This window comes from Pelodiscus sinensis, chromosome 19 (assembly GCF_052426305.1).
Source record: "Pelodiscus sinensis isolate ZL-2025 chromosome 19, ASM5242630v1, whole genome shotgun sequence".
In the NCBI taxonomy this organism is placed as follows: domain Eukaryota; kingdom Metazoa; phylum Chordata; order Testudines; family Trionychidae; genus Pelodiscus; species Pelodiscus sinensis.
The window spans coordinates 20,984,022-21,004,107 of record NC_143070.1 but is presented as its reverse complement, the minus strand read 5'-3'; the positions used below and the strand labels follow the sequence as shown (position 1 = coordinate 21,004,107).

Sequence of the window (20,086 nt, the reverse complement as noted above, 5' to 3'; positions counted from 1 at the left end):
CGTGAGGCTTCAGGCAGGCTGCTGAAGCGCTCTGTGGGACTGGTTTGTGGCCTGTGTGGAGAGGTCACCAGTCTGGGGGCTGTAAGGAGCCCCGGATTCGAGCAATTCACCCTGAGCGGACGCCCTCAGCTGTGCCCAGACACGGCCCGGTGTGTCACACTGACTCAAACCCCAGTGGGGTCACTGTCCTGATTTACACCAGGTAGCTCTGAGCAAAGGCTGCCCCCCCACTGGTTGAAGAGACCCTGAGATGTGTCCCTGCATCGACTCTGAAACCCTTTAACCTTCTGATCAACCCAGATACCAGCCAGCACAGAGACCCCTGGCTGCTGTCGCTGCTCACCCTGTGCAAAGCAGCTGGGCAGGGCTGGGCACCTACCAGGAGCCCTTCACTCTCCTTGGCTCAGTCAGATTCCAGGCCCCGGAGCGTGTCTCTCTCCTCCTGCAAATGCTGCAGGCAGCTCAGGATTTGCTCCTGCAAACACAGAGGCTCTGGGGCTGCTTGGGGCCATTGGCTTGTGCCCAGCGAGAACAGTGCCATGGAGCAGTCAGGCTGGGGGAGCAGGTCCCCCCTCTCCAGCCCCCAGTAACTCCCCAGCAGCGCTGCTGGGCTTGGCCTAGCCCCATGTGGCTGGGTCGTGTTCCCAGGCAAGCCCCTGGCTCTACCCAGGGCAGGTCAGACACATGCAGGGGGCTCTGTTGCTACCCCTCTAACTCTCCGCCCTGCACAGCCTGGTCGCTACCTTATACTCCAGGTCTGCCTCCTCGATGGGCACCGTTGTGTGCGTGCTGTGCTCCCAGGACTCTCTGCAGATCACACAGATGGGGGCTTTATCCTCCTGGCAGAAGAGCTTCAGGTCCTCCTGGTGCTTCTTGCACCCTTGTTGCCCCTCGAGCACTGGCTGGCCCCACTCGGAGCCGCAGGCATTTCACTAGCTCCACCAGGTTGCTCAGCTGGTAGTTGGGCCTCAGGTGTCTCTGCGGGGTGGTCTCTCTGCACTGGGGACAGGAAAAGTTGGGCTCCGACTCACCCCAGCACTAGCTGAGGCAGGCCTGGCAGAAGTTGTGCCCACACTCAATAGTCACCGGGTCTATGAAATACTCCAGGCAGATGGGACACGTAAACCTCATCTTGGAAGCTCCCGGCCAGGTCCCCGGCAGCCATGGCCCCTCTGCAACCCAGCCCTGCAGGTTGGTTTCATTTCTGAGAGTGAGGAAGCAGCATAGCCTGCTTTTTTTTTTCTAAGTAGGTTGCACAACTGGGAGTCAATCACACTCGCAGGACAGAAATGAAGAAAGTAAAAAAGCCCCACAGAAGTCAGTGCTCCAGAAATGCTCCCAAACAAGCACCTAAGAAAACTCCCAAGCAGGTACAGACACAGAATCTGAGGCAGTGGGTTGTGCCACAAAAGTTCATGACACTCTCCAGATTTTTTGCTAGTCTCTCAGATGCTACAGGGCCAAGGGTTTCTTAAGGCACCCAGAAGCCAGCGCTGCTCCCGTTTATAAGCATAGGCAGGAGCTGAAGGACTGTGTCCCTTACAGTGAGCTGGGACTGGGGAGGGACCCTGGGGCAGCTATGCAAATCGTTTGCTCCTGCTTTCTTAGGTGTGTTCACTGTCCCACAGATGCACTGGGGTTTTCCCCAGTGTCATCAATGGGCTGGTCCCACGGCCATTGCCAGTTACTGAGCAAAAATCCTCTCAGCTCTGGGGCTTTTCCTCACAGCTTTTGATTGTAGCATCGTCCCCTTTCTGGAGGGAAGCTTCTGCCCTGAGTCATTTTCCTTATTGGGGGGCTGAAGGGGCAAAGGGATTAACCCCCCTATTTACCTCTCATGTTTCACAATCAAATTCTGTTCCCCTTTGCACCCAATAAAAGCAGGGTGCTGCTGAGGCACATGACTCACCCCGTCATAATGATCATCAGAGCCAGGACCCATTTGGGGACCAATGTCTCCCAGCTGCTAAGGTAGGGCAGACCACCCCCAACAGGCTGTTTTACTGCCCCAGGTGGGGTGGAGAATGGGGGTGACAAGGACTGCCACACCCCCTCCCCAGGGGGCTGCTCTCTGCTTTGTTGCCCCGTTTCCCTGGGCAGGGGAGGGGCAGCAGCTGGGACCCGCAAAGTGGGGCTGAGTCTCAGTGGGGGATGTGGCTCTGCCCTCAACCCCAGTGACCCAGTTGTGCTGTCACTGGCACAGAACAGCCACGTGCCTGCCCAGGCCCTAGGTCTGGGCAATGTGGACAGCTACCCCTCTGGGGCCACTGGGCCTGAGCTTCTACGGCCTGAGGGGAGGGGAACGCCAGGGGCTGGAGCAGGCGGGGGCGTGGCCAGGCAGCTCCCGGTCTGAGCTAAGCCCGGGCGCTGATCCGGGAGCGGAGTCACTGACGCACTGCGCACGCGCGGTCTGAGCGCACCGGACAGGTTTTCAATGCGTCTTCCCCGGCCCCTAACCAGGCCCCGCTGCGATTGGCCCCTGGGCGGAGCCCGCAGCAGCGTTTGACTGCGCGCGCGGGTAGAGAGGCGGCCGCCACCGCGCATGCGCCGCGCACTCTCCTGGAGGACTTCTAGGGGAGCGGTTGGGGCTGTTACTCGCCGTGCTCTTTCGGGCGGTGCCGGGACGAGAGCGGAGGCGCCGAGCGGGGTGAGGCGGTTCAATCGCTGCAGGGACAGCGGGGGATCCCTTTTGGACCCAAATCTCGGGGGGTCCCGGCCCGTGTTGGTGCGTTGGGCTCCAGCTGCCGCGGGGGGGCACGTGACTGACGGGCCGATGGAATCCCACCGTCCCGCTGCGGCTGCGTTGGGCTCGTGCTGCCCGGCAGCCGGGTTCGCTCTCCCCATGTTGCAGCCCCCTCCCCCGCACTGCGGGTTAGCGCTGGCACCCCCTCCCGCAGCCTAGGGCTGGCTCTGCTACGGGGGGGGGGCCCAATTGCTCACCTCCTGGCCCTGGGTAGCGATGTGAACGCTTGGTGGCCTGTATGAGGAGCAAATGCTGATGGTCTGTCAATAGCCGAGTCAATAGCCTTCTCCTCCCCCCCCCCCCTTTCTGTCAGGAGACGCTGAGTCTGGCTCACAGTAAGGGGGTGGTTTGGTGGGGGTGAGGGGTCCGGAGGGGCGGGGCAATAACTGCAGCATCCCTGTACCTGCCCTTGCACTGCTCACGTGGCTCTTGCAGGGGAAGAGGGAGGGGAGCTTTAAAGGGGCCATGCCCTGGGCTGCCTCTTTGAAACACCATGGCTGTGTCTAGACTGGCAAGTTTTTCTGCAAAGTCATCTGCTTTTGCGGAAAAACTTGCCAGCTGTCTACACTGGCCGCTTGAATTTCCGCAAAAGCACTGACGATCTCATGTAAGATTGTCAGTGCTTTTGCGGAAATACTATGCTGCTCCTGTTCGGGCAAAAGTCTTTTTCTGGAAAACTTTTGCACTAAAGGGCCAGTGTAGACAGCAGAGATTTGTTTTCCACAAAAAAGCCCCGATCGCAAAAATGGCGGTCGGGGCTTTTTTGCGGAAAAGCGCATCTAGATTGGCTACGGATGCTTTTCCGCAAAAAGTGACTTTGCGGAAAAGCGTCCTGCCAATCTAGACGCGCTTTTCCGAAAATGCTTTTAATGGAAAACTTTTCCGTTAAAAGCATTTCTGGAAAATCATGCCAGTCTAGACATAGCCCATGTGCAGCCCCAGGGCCTGTTGGGGAGTCCTCCTGGGAGGCCCCATGCTCCCTGCAGCACCTTTACCTTTGAAAAGTAATAACAGCCAATGAATCTAAATGTAACATCTCTCCCCTACTTGACACACAAACCAATGGAAAATTCTTCAGCTCATAATGAGAGAGACCCAGATGCCAGGTAAGAATAATGCTGCCTGAGAGCTTATTTGTTTGCATCTTTTGAGAGGTGATGCTGCCATTCTGTCGATAAAGTGTTAACATTTGGAATCCCAGTGCCTGCTGACATGCATTGTGGTCTGACTTGCTAGTGACCTATTCCCCCTTCATTCCCTGCACCTGTGAAAACTCAGATTGGTAGCAAGGGCACAGAAATGCTCATTTTCGTGCCATTGTGAAAAGTTAACTCAAGGGTTACTGAAAAAAATGTTTCAATCTATCAGTGTTGATACCCATACTTATATATATATCGATGAATCTTGCCTGGCCTGGTTGTCCCTGCATGACCACAGATTATGCCCCCAGGGATTTTTTTTGTTTTGTTTTTAATTTTGTTTTGTTTTTTGTCATCAGTGTTGGTGCATCACGCACACACCCTCCAGACCTTCCCCCACATTGCTGAGCTCAGGATATTGAAACTACCCCTGTTCCCCAGCCCAGAAGCAGCCATGGCTGCAGAGAGTCCGGTGGAAAGTCTCTGGGAGGAAGCGCCACATCCCATCTGTCTGGAGGATTTCACAGTCCCTGTCACTCTAGAGTGTGGGTACAATTTCTGCCAGGCCCCCCTCAGCTGTTGGTGCAGAGATACTGAGCAACAGAGACGCCTCCGGCCCAACCGGCAGCTAACAACCATGGTAGAATTAGCCAAGCCGCTGAGTTTCCAGGCAGCAAAGAGAGCAAGATGGGACAGGCTATGTGGAGAGCACCAGGAGGCTCTGAAGCTGTTCTCTGAAGAGGATCAAACTCCCATCTGTGTGGGGTGTGACAGATCCCAGGATCAAACAGTAGCGCCTATCCAGGAAGATGCCCAGGAGTACAAGGTACAGAGTTGCTGTCCAGTGTAATGGGAAATAAGGTTGGGTTTTAATTAGAGGCTAATTTCATCGACTGTTACCTGGCAGAGGTGTGACATGGCACTTTAAAGCCTTCATGGTACAAGAAATTCTGTAAAAAGTAAATGCTCTGGCTTTGTAGCAACTTACAGCAAATCTTTTCAGTTACCCGATGTGAGAAATGTCTCTGAGGCTCTGAATCCTGAAACCCAGCCCTCACTGGTGACAAGAGGGGATTTTGCACAAGGGAAGGTGTTAACAATCAGAGAGGTTTAGCTCACAGGAGCTACAGGCCAGTCTATGGAAGTGAGCTGCCTTAGGACTGGAGAAGAGGAGGTTACAAGCTGTTACTGGCTGAGAAGCAGAAGTAATCTGTCATTTGCCTTATAAACCTACAATGGAACCAGGGCGCTACACAACACCCAGCAAGGGACAGTCCCTGCTCTGAACAGGTCACAGTATAGTTAGACAAATGGTGAGAAGGGAAAGTAGGGTAACAAGTTCCCTCATGGTCACCAAGCAAAGCAGTGACAGAGTTTAGCTCCGAGCCTTGCTGTCTCCAGGCTCATTCCAAGGCTATACTAATGACTAGGCTGCATTCCCACTGCCCCTCAGCATCACTGAAGAGTAATGAAGTGTGGCTCTTGGAGGGAAAGATGCTTTGTTACAGGCCCCAGGCCAAGCAGGAAGAGGAGGTTTCCCACTGGCATGCTGAACTCCTGGGCTGCTCCATGAGGGGTTAAACTCAGATGCTGCAGCCGGCACTAGAGGAGGTCGCTGGCCTGGACACTGGGTGGGGCCCCAATCGCTTTGAGTCCACTCACAGCACCACTCCAGGCAGCTCAGGTCCATGCCAGGCACTACTGGGATTTGACTGGGTTGTAGCCAGAGTTCAAACTGGTTAACTGATGCGCTAATGCTTATCGGTGCCAGTTACCAGTTCAATTCCCCCCTGTTCCCGGCAGTGCCCGCTTCCCCTGGCATCTAACGTCAGTCTGCAGCTGCTGGGAGTCCCCATCTGCCGGCAGACCTTGTGGCCACCCCTGGCAGATCCCACGAGAGAGCTCTGCCTCCAGGAGAGACCAGGTCTGCTACCAGCCTTGCCTGTCAGGAGGTTAAAAATACTGTCCCTGATAAAATTGTAACCGGTTACGTGATTAATATTTTTTACTCGTTTTATCTCCCACATCCCCACCTGCATCATTCTTTACGAAGGTGCCTCCACCAATCCGTTCCCCACCGTGAAAGGTATCTGCTACATCCACAGTCTCCTCCTGTCTCTTTTTCTATGCATAATGCCACATGCAGGGCTAAGTCCCTGCTAGACCGAGACAGAGCTCCACAAAACTGGACAGTGCAACTTAAAGGCAGACAAACGGGTTCCCAACATCTCATGGGGTTTGCCCTGGTGCTTATTTCTGTTTCTTCAGGAAAAATTGGAGGTGCATTTGAAGACTCTGAGGGAAGAGAGAGAAAAGCTGCTGAGATGGAAAGAGACAGCAGAAGGGAAAAGCCAGGAATGTCTGGTAGGTGCCTGTGGTTATGGACCATCAGGGACTGGCAGTGGGAGGGGCTGTGTTAAGAGGCAGACTCCTGTGTGGCCTTGGTGAGGTTGGGCTAATTTCTCTCTCTCCTGGATCATGGATTGCTGAGTTAGCTCTGTCAGCTTCCTTGTCAGTGGATGAGTTAATGTCTACACCTGTGACTCCCAGAAATCATCCCTGAGGGAGCTGAATGTCCCCCTGAAGGGCTGTCTGCTGGGTCTGCTCACTTGGTGCATTGCAATGTTTGCTTCTTCTTCCTCCCTGAGTATTTCTGTCAGGCTGGTGCTGAGTCCTGCCTCCTGCTGCTCTGGATCTGAATTCCCAGTGCCCATAAAAAACAGAAAATGCTGCTTATTACAGACATGGGAACATCCCTTTCAGAGGGACACAAGGGCCAAAGGAGATCCTGGGAGAGATGCTCTGCCTCGTGCCCACAGAGTAGAGTCAAATATCACAACTTTTAAGTTTTTCCAAGAAGTTCTTCTGCTGCGCATTCACCTCCCAATGAAAGGGACCCGGGTTCCATCCATGCCCCAAACAGCCCTCTCCCTGTTTTCATACAGAAACAAACACAAGCTGAGAGGCAGAAGATTGTGGCTGAATTTCAGCAGCTGCAGCAGTTCCTGGCGGATCAAGAGCGACTCCTGCTAGCCCAGTTGGAGAAGTTGGATGAGGAGATTGGGAGGCTCCAGACTGGAGCACTCAGGAAACTCTCTGCACAGATTTCCCATCTTAGTGAGCTTATAGAGGAGCTGGAGGGGAAGTGTCAGAAGCCAGCGAGTGAATTCCTGCAGGTGAGACTGAGGGAGAAACATCCTAGCTTCTCCTGTATCACAAGCGCTGGGGTCCAGCTGTCAGATCTCAGTGTAACACGTGCATTGCTGACATGTGAGTGACTGTTGTGCTTTGCCGAGTTACAGGCACAGAGACATTAGAGATGGCAAAGCTCGATTTGCTAAGGGAATCGATGGCACTGGGGCCAGGCCAGGGCCTCTCCTCCCCATATTTGCAAAATCCCTTCCCTGAGGTCCCCTGTGTGTGTCCAATGGGACTGAGATTTTTTTCTGTCTCTTTTCTCTAGGATGTCAGAAGCACTTTGAGCAGGTATATTGCTCTCGCTCCTCTCATGCTGCACCACACAGAGAAAGAGCTTGGAGTTAATGTTAGCACCAGATGTTGAATACAGATGTCTCACCCTCGCACAGTAGACTCTGGAATTCCCCATTCAGGGCACAGTCTGATGTCAAGTGTTTCCTAGAGCTGTCAGCTCCCTGGGGACTGGCTGCCTCAGGACTCTGGGGCTGGAACATGGGCCTGTCACTGCTGGGCACGTTTAGCCCCAGGGCAGCAGGGATCAAGAGTCTGTCCCACCCGAGGGTTGTTTGGATACCTGTGTGGAAGAAGCTGGGGAGGGGGGAGCTGGTGTCTCAGTCTAGTTCCCAGTGGGCAAATTTCTACAGCCCTTAAGGTGCTTAGGGCCAGGTGGAGGCCAAGGAGTGAGATGGGCATGGAGACTCAATTTTGTCCCCCAGCTGGTCTCTGTGGGCCAGAGGTGAAGAACAGTAATGGGTCCTTTGAGGGGAAGGTTGCATAGCCATGGACTTTTGCCCCTGCTCTCAGGCTGGGGGAATTTGAGGAATTCTAACTCCAGGCCTGTTAGAGCTGAGACTCACTCACCAGAACTTATCAGTAAATGAAATACAATCACATGGAATTGTTTCTGTCCAGGTGTGAGATGGGGCAATTCCAGCCACCAGAGGAGATTTCTCTTGAACTGGAAGAACAAGTCAGGGGTTTCTCCCAGAAAATGATTGCACTGTTGGAGACTCTGAGGGAGTTCAAAGGTATCTAGAAGGGATGGATATGGGGAAAGTGGTTTATGTATCTGAGACTATTGAATCTGGGCTGTACAACCAATCTTCCCCTGCCACAATTCCCACATGGAGAACGACAGCCCCATCATGCTGCTCTCCCTAAAGACACTGAGGGTATGTCTAGAGTGCATCCCTCTGTCAGCAGAGGGATGCAGATTAGGCAGGCTGACATGGCAAATGAAGCGGGGATTTCAATATCCTGTGCATAAGGGATCTGTTGAAAAAGGCTTTTTTCCTCAACAGATCCCCCTCTGCACTGCCTCTTTTTGCTGACCAAGTGCTGAGTTGGCAAAAACGGTGGCAATTTTTATGCAAATTAAGCACGGGATATTTAAATCCCTGCTTCATTTGCAATGTCAACCTGCCTAATCTGCATTCCTCTGCCGACAGAGGGATGCAATCTAGACATACCCTGAGTGAACAGACCCACCTCCTTGCAAATTGAGCCAGGGGTTTGTAAACTGACACTAATGGGAGTGTTCAGAAAGGGATCAAAATGGGTAAAGTTCCTGTGGTGGCAACACCTTCCGCCACCACAGCTCTAGGTTATAACAAGAGGCCGTAAGTGACTGAGACACCAAGTGGGAAGGGACAAGGAGGGAAAAAGTAAATCTCACTTACAGCTTGTTTCTCCTGGAATGGGGGTGAGGCTGCAGGGATGTTGGCTCCATTGCTGAGAGGTTCCTGGATGAGAAAGGAGACAGAAGGTTTCAGACCTTTTCATATTAGACACCTGAGTGTGTCTCTGTCTGGACTCTGATACAATTTAAATGCAGAGTTCAATGTGGGGCTATTATAAATAGGAGAGCCTGGAATCTCACTTCTCTTATCCCTTCCCCCACTAGACACTCTGCCCTCTACACTGGAGCGAGCAAGAGGAAAATTCCTGGGAGCTTTCAGACAGGGTGAGTTTGCAGGTGGGGATTCTTTACATAATGAGAAAATTCCTTGTGAAAACATCTTCATGGGCTTGTCATTAAAGTTACCAACCAAACCCAGCAGCCATGGTACGCACAGCCCTAAATCTCACCCAGTGATCAGTGAGGAACCCCAGGGGCATTACATGGGGACCTATGGACACTTTGAGAAATGCTGGTCTGTGGGGTGTGATGCTAAAGGGGTGAATTTAAAGCGCGCAAGGAATGGCACCTTCAGGCTCAGATTTCACTGCTCAGTCAGTTTCCATACAGGGTTTATTTCAAACAGTAAATAGGCTGAAAGGCTGAGAGCTGACTGACTTCCATTGTATCAGTCTATCCATGGTGAGAAACTGCTGATCCCCAGGGGGTGTTGTGCAGGCCTGGGCAAAATACAGCCCATGGGCCTAATTAAACCCGCCAAGCCATCGGATCTGGCTCACGGACGCTGGGGGAGCCGTGGGCTGGTTCAATCCTTTACATGTCCCAAGAGCAAGCTGCTCAGAAAGCCCAGAGGGGGGGGGAGGGTGGCGTCAGGTGCTGCTTTCACCCCCAGGACAATCTTATTGCCTGACTTCTGGCCAGAAAGGAAGCACTGTGCCCCCTCCAGCTCTTAATTATTCTCACACACACATGGCCCTGCAGCCTGTGTGAGGGATAGGCAGGCTCCCTTATCTGCCTGAGAGAGGTGCTTGGCTGCTCGTCAGGAGTCACTCAGGTAAGTCTCCTGGCCAGAGCTTACCTCTGGCACCCCAATCTCTCCCTTCCCCTCCTAATCTCTGCCCCCCTCTCCCCATATTCAAACTCTCTGTCCTACTACATCTATATATACAAGAATTTTCAGTGGTCAGACACTCATAGCCCCTTATTAGTTCACTAAGTTACTACTTTAAATTAAAGTTACTTTAAATATCTAATGAGTAGTTGGCTAATCCAGGTCATACCTGCTTCCTTCACCCAAACTCCCTCCCAGACCCCTCTCTCCCTCCTACATCACAGTCCCTTACCCCAGACTCCCTTCTGCTCCCAATCTCCATCCCAGAATCTGCATTTCCTCTAGTTAATGACATGGAAGAGTACAACTCCAGGCGCTTTCCAAAATTTTAGGGGGGGAAGCACTCTGTCCGCCACACATCAAAATGTAGTGCTCACCCTTGGTCTAATGGTTATGTCTCAGGAGAACCAATATCTGAAAGCTGAAGCCAGACAATTTCAGACTAGAAAGGAGGCACAAATGTTTGATAGGGAAGAGGATTAGCTGCTGAAACCAATGAGTGAAGAACTAGTGGATTCTCCATCTTTTGATGTCTTCAAATCAACACTGGACAATTTTCTAGAAAACACACTGTAGGGAAACAGAGCTTTGTGCCTGCGTAACTGGACTAAGTGTAATGGCTTGTGCCACAGAGGAGGTCAGACTGCATGACTAAGGATATCTTCTTATCCCATGAATCCATGTATTTTAAGATATCATCCTGCAAGCACTCAGTACATATGTTTAGTAAGCACCTGAATACTTGTATTCAGGTGCTTACTCTCTGTTGTGGAAAAGATTTATAAAATCTGTCATATGAGAGAGCCATAGTCTGTGTTTCAACTCAATGAATGAAAACTAAGGTTTTTAAATACAGCTGCCTAAATGTAACCTGTCTCCGTATTCAGGCAGGTGAATGTTTGGCTTATCGTATGGTTGAATGTGAATGTTGCATGTGTAGTACTGTTGTAACTCAAGCTAGGTACAGAGAGAAAAGAATATGGATTAGGGATCTAACTGGTGTGTGGTGTTTATGGAATATATAGACTCAAACTTTTGCCCACAATGGCAGAGTCTAGTATGTCTGTCACCAGGGACAGAGGCTGGGCAAAATGGGTCTGTAAAATCAAATAAAGCCCCTTCTGAAATTTCTCCAATTGCTCTTCTCCCCCTGCCAGGCTGCAGAACACCCATGTCTGTCTCTAGCTTAGTCCCTGGCTTACAGAGCCAGGAAGAGAAAATGGCTGTGGCAGAGCCGGTGAGCTTCGAGGAGGTGGCTGTTTATTTCACTGAGGAGGAATGGGCTCTGCTGGACCCAGGCCAGAGAACCCTCTACAAGGATGTGATGCAGGAGAATTATGAGGCTGTGAGCTGGCTGGGTAAGGATTCCTGTCCCCTCGGGTATGAGAAGCTGGGTGGGCTCTGGAGCAGCTGGGTTGGGTTTGGTTCAGGGTCCCTCATTGCCCCCACCACTAATGTCGGAAGTATCTGCCCCATTGGTCCTGGCTCCTGTGTGAGAGACTGTCACCTCCGTGCCCTGTCCCAGGGGAAGCAGGATCAAGGACATAAGTGGTGCTGCTCTTCCCACAGCGAAGGTCGCAATGTGCTTCCCCATCATCTTGCGTATGTAGTGCCTTGGCCGGAGGTGTCAGTGGAAGGGCCCAGGCAGGAATGGCAGGTATCAGAGTTGTGGGGCTGGGTACAGCTGTTGTTAGGGCCTGCAGGGTCTCCTTGTGCTATTGTGCTGGGTCCCTGGAAGGAAGGCTTGGAATGCCCTGGTTGGCCTTGGAAGCTGAAGCTGTTGTGGGCAGCTGGCAGGGCTCCCCCAGACACAGGCAGTTGGGATCAGAAGTATGGAGCCATAGGCAGGCCTTGAAGCAACCAGCCAAGGGTTCATTTTGCTGCTCACATCACTTCCTCTGCCTCCTTCTGGCCCAAGTAGAGCATCTGAGCCAAAAAGCAGGGTGAGCAAAGCCCCCCAGCCAGGAGCTTTGTGGCCAGAGCTCTTGGAGAGTTAGAGCTCTGCTGGATCCTTCCTCTCCAAGCCGTCGTGATCCGCCATGTGGCAGCTGCAGTCTGAGCCCTGACTGGGGGCCTCAGTGTCAGACCTGCCAGCCCTCCCTAGAGCTCTTGGGTATGTCTTTCGAGGGAGAAATGCAAATGTAGACATATGAAATTGCAAATGAAGCATGGTTTTAAATATCCTACGGTTCGTCTGCATAATCGCAGACTGCTCATCTGCGGGCAGGACAGGCCCTGAGGTCATTGTACCCTAGAGTGTGCAACTGAGTGCTCATCTCACCTGGGAAATCAGCTGGGCAATTCCCAAGGCAGGGGTATGCACATTTCCTGCAGGTGAGTGTGTCCTGGGATCTTGTACCAGCTAGACCCCAGTCCCTGAAAGGTGGGGAAGGATCCTCTCAGGGTGGATGACTGCGATCATGGCTCTGGAATCAGTAATGGCACAGAACTTAATGAACAAGATCAACTCTTGTTTAATTGCACACTGAGCAGGATTTCCAGTCTTCAAAACTCATGTGATCTTCTGGGTGGACCGAAGGGAAGAGCTGCGGATCCCAGCTCTCCAGGGCAGTGAGGAAGGGGACATCAGCTGTGACACCCGTGCAGGTGAACAATCAGCTAAACTGACTCAAACTAATTTCTGTATCCTCCTAGCAGGTATCACGTGTGCATTTTCATCAGTTCTATCTTGAAACTTCAGTCTGAGGGTGCTGGGTGGAGGAAAGAGTTATGGGGAAGAAGGGTGAACTCAGCTCATGGTTATTCAATCTTTCCAACCGTTCTTTGGACATGTTCCCCCTTTTCTATTTGTTTTAGAGTTTCCTTTCACCTCAGCACAGGGAATGACTCCTGTCTGGATTCTCTCTTTCCCAGCAGGTGATGGGATGCTGAGTGAGAACCAGGAGAAGAATCTTCAGCAGGAAGGACTTGAGCGAATGGCTGCTTGTGGGATGTTATTGGGTAGAGCTCAAGGGCATGATTCTCAGAGTCTTGAGCAAGGAGAGACCTGTAAGAGTCAGTGCAGCCCACACAGGTTGCAGGGAAACCATCCAGGAGAGGGTCAGGGTAAATCCAGTCACAGAAGCAGAGGTTTAAAAACAAACACAAAAACTGTTCAACAGAAAATCCCCCATCAACAGTCACCCTGCGCTAGCAGTGACACTGCAACTCTTATTACACATGAAAGAGCCCACACAGGGGAGAAACTCTTCAGCTGCTCTGACTGTGGGAAATGCTTCAGTCGGCATTCAAATCTTGTCAGACATAAGAAAATCCACACAGGAGAGAAACCTTTCAGCTGCTCTGACTGTGGGATATGCTTCAGTCAGAGCTCACTTCTTCTTATCCATAGGCGAGTCCACACTGGAGAGAAACCTTTCAGCTGCTCTGGTTGTGGGAAATGCTTCAATCGGAGGTCACACCTTGTTATCCATAAGAGAACTCACACAGGAGAGAAACCCTTTAGCTGCTCTTATTGTGGGAAAAGCTTCACTCAGAGCTCACTTCTTCTTATCCATAGGAGAACCCACACAGGTGAGAAACCCTTTATCTGCTCTGACTGTGGGAAAAGCTTCAGTTGCAGCTCACACCTTAATAGACATTTTAGAAGCCACACAGGGGAGAAACCCTTTGTCTGCTCTGACTGTGGGAAAAGCTTCAGTCGGAGATCAAATCTTCTTACCCATAGGAGAAGTCACAAAGGGGATAAACCCTTTATCTGCTCTGACTGTGGGAAAAGCTTCAGTCGGAGATCAAATCTTCTTACCCATAAGAGAACCCACACAGGGGAAAAACCCTTTATCTGCTCTGACTGTGGGAAAAGCTTCAGTTACAGATCGCACCTTAATAGACATTCGAGAAGCCATAAAGGGGAGAAATCCTTTACCTACTCTCACTGGGAAAAGCTTCAATCGATGCTCACTTCTTATCCATAGGAGAAACCCTTCAGCTGTTCTGACTGTGGGAAAAGTTTCAGTTGGAGACCACAGCTTTTTAGACATAGAAGAAGCCACAGGGGGAGAAACCCAATACCACAGTTAGGGAAAACTTCTCAGCAAGCAGAATTAGGCCCACCTAGTGCTTTGATCCTGCCCATGAGGCAGTGCTAGGCCCTCCCCCTAACGGGCATGTGCTGTAAAGGAAGGAGCTCAGCCGTGCTCTTTCCTGCTGTTCAGGCACTGGAAAGGAGGCAGCCCTGGGGCTTAGACTCCACCACACAATGTGGGGCCAGCTCCAGAGGCCGACATACCGCTGTTGCTGTACTTCTGGCCTCAAAGGCTGGCTCATGGCCACAGCCATAGAATCTTGTGCTTCTGGGGCCATGTGGCCATGGCAGGGGTGCCTTTGGGGTAGTTTCTGGGCTGCATAGCTGTGGCAGTGGCACCTCTGGTCACAAGCTACATGGCTGCAGCAGTAAAGCCTCTGGCCTCCGGGGCTGGCGCTGGACTTCGTGGCTGCCACAGCAGCAAAGCCTTCCTCCAGGGTGGCTGGGACAGCTTGATGCGAGATATTGTTGCTAGGGGGCATGAAGGCAGGTATTGTTCCCCCTCGTACCCAGAGCCCCTCCCATCCCAATCCCCATTTTCCTCCCCCACCAACACCCAGCACCCCCAGCTTACTCTTGACACCCCATCTTTCCTGGCCACATACTGCCCTTTGTGACAGAGCAGGTTAAAGGACTTGGGGGTAGGGGAGAAATGCTGCTCTAGCAGAGGGAACAGCAGCAATCCTGGCTAATTAGGGGCAGCTGAGAGAGGGTGGATGCAAATCAATTAAGGGCCAGGTGATGTTGATTGAGGCTGCCATGGAGCCACTTTAAGAACCCTCCCTGAGGGAGAGAAGGAGCATGGAGAGGAGGAAAACTATCCAGTGTAAAGAAGACAGAGTGGAGGAGCAGGAGGAACCAGCAGCTCTGCTAAATGCTACGGGGGAAGTGAGGAGTTGAGCAGGGGTGTTGGAGGGCTCCCTTACCCTCCACCATTCGGGGCAAAAAGAAGGCTTTCTGGTCAGTCGTGACTGGCCCAGGGCTTCAGTCCCATACAACATCCTTTATGCTAAGGGCCAGGAAGGCCCAGGGACAAAAACCTCTGCAGGTGAGAGCCCTGCTGTAGCCCTCAAAGTGTGGGACAGTGGACAGAACAGTGGTCAGGGTCTCAGGAAGGTCCCTGCCACACCTTGTTTCCTCCACCTGGCCAGACACCGCACTCCCAGCCAGCTTCTGTACTTTAGCTCCCTCCTAGATCCTGCACCCCATCCCTATCCTTTTGTCAGCCCTGGCGCACACACTGTATCCCTCTTTTTTGTCCCATCTTAGAGCCTGAGGAGGTCCATAAAATCCACTAACTCCAGCCCCCCAGAATAGTGAATCTGGGCTGTGGGAAGCCATGAACCTCACTCCCCCCTCCCTCTTCCCTTCCTTTTATGCCATGAGGCTGGGGCACTAGAGTAAGGTGTCTTAGTTAAGACTGCATCAGAGAGCGTTGGGAAGTTTTGGAGGGGTGGTTCCCCCCCTCCCTTCTCACTTGTGTGGTGCCCCGTGCTTTTTTTCTCTCCCCCTGAGAATCAGTTACCCCCAACCAAAAAATGATTCTCCACTCCTGCCTTAAATAAAGAAAACATTTAAATCTTTTGTGTTGGACATAATGTTTTACTTTATTTAAAATGAAGTTTGACAAAGTAACACAAGCAAGTCAAAACAGTTAACCTCCATGAATTTATCTAGTTCTTTTATATAATTACATCTGAGCCATTATGCTAGTGCTGCAGGTGTGCCTTTGAGTGGCACTTTCTGCCAGCCAATCAGCTTTGTGTGGGGGGGGGGGGGGGGAACAGGCCTGGGATGTTGTCTTAGGCCAGCAAGAGAGCGGCCAATGCCCTACCCCCCAGGAGCTGGCTGGGAATCATGTGGAGGGAGCTGCTGCCACTTCCCCATCTGAGCAACTCTGCCCCCTGGGGCCTGTCTCCATCGCTCCTGTCACTGCTGGGCAAAGGGAGGCTGAGTCCCAGCAGCTTTCTGCCCCAGCGAGGCTGGCTTTTAGGGAGAGCAAATAGGAAGTGGGAGGGGCCACTGGAGGCTCTTAGTCCCCTGGCTGGCTCTGCCTGTGGAAAGAGGAAACAAAGATTCCTCATCACTGGAGAAAGTGGATACCGCTCCCACTGCCTCACACATGCTAAACAAGCCCTCTGCCACTTGAGCTAACTCCACTCCAAATAAATGAGTGTCCCACAAGCAGGGGATTCTTGTATATTTCAAAAGTGGCATGCCCACGTGTAGCCTAGAGTCAGATGGATTGTCCTGCTGGCCCAGGCCTGCATGCAGAATTCTGCATTCCTGCTGTGAAATGTTTGAAATGTGGACGTGCCTGCTGAGTAGTCAATGGAAATTCCATTGACTACTCAACTAGGACATTAACAAACATTTAACATCCTTATTTAAAACAAACAAAAGGAAGTTTTTCTTCACTCAGCACACAGACAACCTGTGGAACTCCTTGCCAGAGGATGTTGTGAAGATTAGGACTTTAATAGGGTTCAAAAAAGTACTAGATAGATTCATGGAGATTAGAATCCTCAATGGCTGTTAGCCACGATGGGTAGGAATGGTGTCCCTAGCCTTTGTTTCTCTGGACGTTGATGACAGGGGAGGGCTTATGTGAGGGTTACCTCCCACTGGGGCATCTGGCATTGGCCACAGTCAGCAGACAGGACACTGGGCTGGATGGACCTTTGGTCTGACCCAGTCTGGCCATTCTTATGTTCACAGTGAGGCCTGTGTTTTGGTGAGTGGCCAACCACTCACATTAGGTCAGCAAGAAAGCGGCCAATGCCTCAGCCAAAGGGAGCTGGCTGGAGATCATGTGGAGGGATCCGCTGCATCTCACATGCCTAGTGGCACTTTCCCAATGTGGCAACTCTGCCCCTCTGGGGCCTGTCTCCACTGCTCCTGCCAGCGCCAGGCAAAGGGAGGCTGAATCCTAGCAGCTTTCTGCCCCGGCAGGGCTGGCTTTTAGGAAGAGTAAGTAGAAAGGCAGAGGGCCCACTGGAGGCCCTTAGCCCCCAGGCTGTAAAAAAGAGGAGTGGGGCACTGGCAAATGTAGGTATCAATGCCATTGCCTCTTGCAGCGTTCTTGCGCAAAAACTTGCAGAGCGTATACACTGAACACGGGTTCTTGTGCAAGCAAATTTACAGTAAAGCGGCAGACCAGAGGGCTTCTTGCTCAAGAGATATTCCTCTCACCACAAGGAATAAGCCCTCTTGTTCAAGAACTCTTCCACAAGAGGGCAGTGTGGAAGGGCAACAGGGGTTTCTGGCACAAGAAACCTCTATGGCTAAAATGGCCATCAGAGCTTTCTTGTGCAAGAGAGCATCCACACTGCCATGGATGCTCTTGCACAAAAGCACATGATGGTGTGGATGTGCTCTTGCTTGCACAAGAACTCTTGTGCAAAACAGTTCTTGTGCAAAATGCCTGCAGTGTAGATGTAACCTCAGTGTCGGTCTGAGCATCCATCTTGCTTTGGGACGTGTCTCTGAGTCCAGAGCCTGCCGAGGCGGCTCTAGCAGTGAGGCCCCTCCCTGGCAGCACCGAGCAGTGAGAGCTGAGTGAAGGGGGAGGCAGGACCAGGGGGAGAAGGCTCCATGACTGTGTAAGAGGGAGGCTCTGCCCTGCCCAGTGGGGAATTGTTGGCCTCAGGTCACCCCATTGGGGACAATGGAGGGAGGAGAAGAGTTTTCCCTGCTATTGGGGGAAGCAGGCCAGGCCAAGGGCCTTTTAGCCACTTGGTCTGTGCAGGGTGGAGCCTTCTCTTGCCAGTTTCCTGAAAGGTTCTTAGCCTTTTGCTTATTTCTGTCCATAGCAGGCAGCTAAAAAGGGGGAAGTCACCAAATCCAAACCTCCCTGTGGCCACCATGGGGGTTGAACCCATGACCTTGGCATTATTAGCACCATGCGCTAACCAACTGAGCTAGTTGGCCTATGGGAGCCCAGCTCACAAGTGGCCCTTTCAGAAAGGCACCTCAGGCAACAGCAAGGACATCTCTGCAGCTCCCAATGGCTCTTCTGTAACAGGGCCACAGGAAACTCACTGTGATGTAGGCTGGCTAGTCCTGCTGGTTTGAGGTTTGGTCAAGATGGCTGGTGGCCGGCATGGCGCACGGAGACCTAGGGCAAAGAGGCAGCTGGAATCTCGTGCTGCCAGCATCTTGCCTCCCAGATTCTTCCCTGTCATTGGCAGCCACAGCCCCTTTACCCCTGGGTCAGCCCAGGAAGGGAGGCAGGAATGGGGCAAAGTAGTGAGTCAGGCAGAGGGAGGCAGGAAAATTCATCATTCCTTGAAGGGCCACTGGCAACAGCTTCTCTCTTGTGCGCTGCTGCTGCTGCGAAAAATGCCCTGAGAGAGAAGTGGCAGCCTCAGAGCTGAGGGCTCAGCTGCCAAAATAGCTCAGTTGGGAGAGTGTTAAACAGAAGAGCTAAAGCCCAGGTGGAGCTGAGGCTGCATCACTGAACAGCTGGAGCCTACAGTGCAGAGATTGCACCTGCCTGGGCATAGCCCCCTTACACTCAGCACAGCAGAGTGTTTCTAGTGACATGTGACAAGGCAGGGTCTGTGCCGGGTCTCTGCCTTCCACAGCCTCTCCCCTGTCAGATCCGCATTCCCCATTGTGCACAATGGGCCACAACCCAGTTTCATTCTGCCAGGTGGGTGATTCTGCCAGGGGAGCCCTTCCTCTTCCTTTTCTCTCTGCACAGGGAGCATTGGAACTTGTGCCCAGACCCACATTCCCCAGGGGAAGGGATTTCCTTCTTGCTGTTCACAGGCAGAGCCAGCCAGCGGGCTAAGCACCTCCAGTGGCCCCTCCCTCTTACTATGGGCCTCTCAAAAAGCCAGACCTGGCAGGGCAGGAAGCTGCTGGGCCCCTGCCCTCCTTTGCCTTCAAGTGTCTGTTTCAAAACCAAAGGTGAATCTGGATCATTGTGTCCTTGAGGGACAATCCGGCTGAATCCCTGTGTCCCTGCTGGGCGGAAGGAGGGGTCCTGGGCAGCTCCTGTTGCTTTCAGTTTGGCTTTGGGTTTGTGCATCTGGGTGAGCCACAGATTTGATGCCACATTCACGGGACCGTGAGTTCAAGTGAATTGGAACCTTAAGAAGCCAGCTGGGCTGAGTGGCCCGCTGTGAGCAGAACCTGCTGGGCTGGGCACTACTGCAACGTTCAGGCCAAAGGGGACTGTATTAATGCCACAGTGAGTGTAAAGGCAGGAATAGGCTGATCTCATTCTTGGAGCATCTGGGCACTGAGAACAAGCCCTTTGCCTCAAATCAAAGAACCAAGCACAGTCCTTACAAATCTTGTGGGGAGCCTCTTTCTCCCAAGTGTTCATTTGACATCAGAGTTTAATGTGCCAACTACTCTGTGCTGCTGCACAAGTGACACTACTTCCACCCAGTACCATGCAGTACCTGGAGGATTTGCTGTAGGCAACAAGACAAAGTCCTCAGTTACCTCTACATCATCCTAAAAGGTTCTCTCTGTGGCCCACCAGACTGTTTCCTATTGTCCACAGACAAGAGTAAACCAGATTCCAGCACAATTACATGTCCCACTGGGGGGTTTGATGCTGAACCCCACAGCTCAAATACGAGACCCCCACACTCTACCTGAGCTCTAGGAGCCAGGTTTGCTGGTTGAATTCTGTGTGGCAGATGATTGCAGGCTGAGAAAAAGGGCTCTTGGCATCTCCCTGGTGGTCTAGTGGCTAGGATGTAGCACTCTTGCTGCTGCAGCCTAGGTTCAATTCCTGGTTGGGGAAACAATCTCATCTATTCCTGTGCCAAGTTTTTCCTTCCTCCTCCATGGCTGATGTTGTACCACCTATGACACAATAGTGGCTTATGGGGGGGGGGCCTTCTAATCTCAACAAGACAAGCCTTTCCAAAGGGGCAGAGCAGCTCACTCGTGCTGCCCTTCTCCTTTTACATATGGGCAGCCCTGCAGAAGCTTGGTGGCGCGCACAGCACTAGCCCAGTGCACAGTCAGGTTATCATAAGATCTATTTGCTGAGTTTTGTTGTTGAAGGAGACAAAACAGAACTGGCTCCAGCCCCCACTCAGTAACCTGGGGAAGTGACGCACCAGGCTTAGGCCCCTCAGAGAGGCAATGATTCCCCACTGGCCAGGGCAGAGCCTCCCTCTGACACAGTCATGGAGCCTTCTCCCCTGGTCCTGCCTCCCTCCCCTTCTCTAAGCTCTCAGGGTAT

The 20,086-nt window shown here is 52.3% G+C and overlaps 1 protein-coding gene across 1 annotated transcript in view; it reads left to right on the top strand.

Moving 5' to 3' along the window:
- Positions 1-3,524: 3,524 nt before the first annotated feature.
- Positions 3,525-20,086, top strand: part of LOC112544453 (uncharacterized) — a 45,356-nt gene continuing 28,794 nt past the window's right edge. Inside the window, 10 exon segments of the mRNA XM_075912333.2 lie at positions 3,525-3,849; positions 4,242-4,708; positions 6,151-6,246; positions 6,828-7,058; positions 7,346-7,368; positions 7,993-8,108; positions 8,984-9,043; positions 10,988-11,188; positions 12,324-12,437; positions 12,648-13,934. Coding sequence (XP_075768448.2) covers positions 3,828-3,849; positions 4,242-4,708; positions 6,151-6,246; positions 6,828-7,058; positions 7,346-7,368; positions 7,993-8,108; positions 8,984-9,043; positions 10,988-11,188; positions 12,324-12,437; positions 12,648-13,934 — 2,617 coding nt within the window. The 5' untranslated portion in view covers positions 3,525-3,827.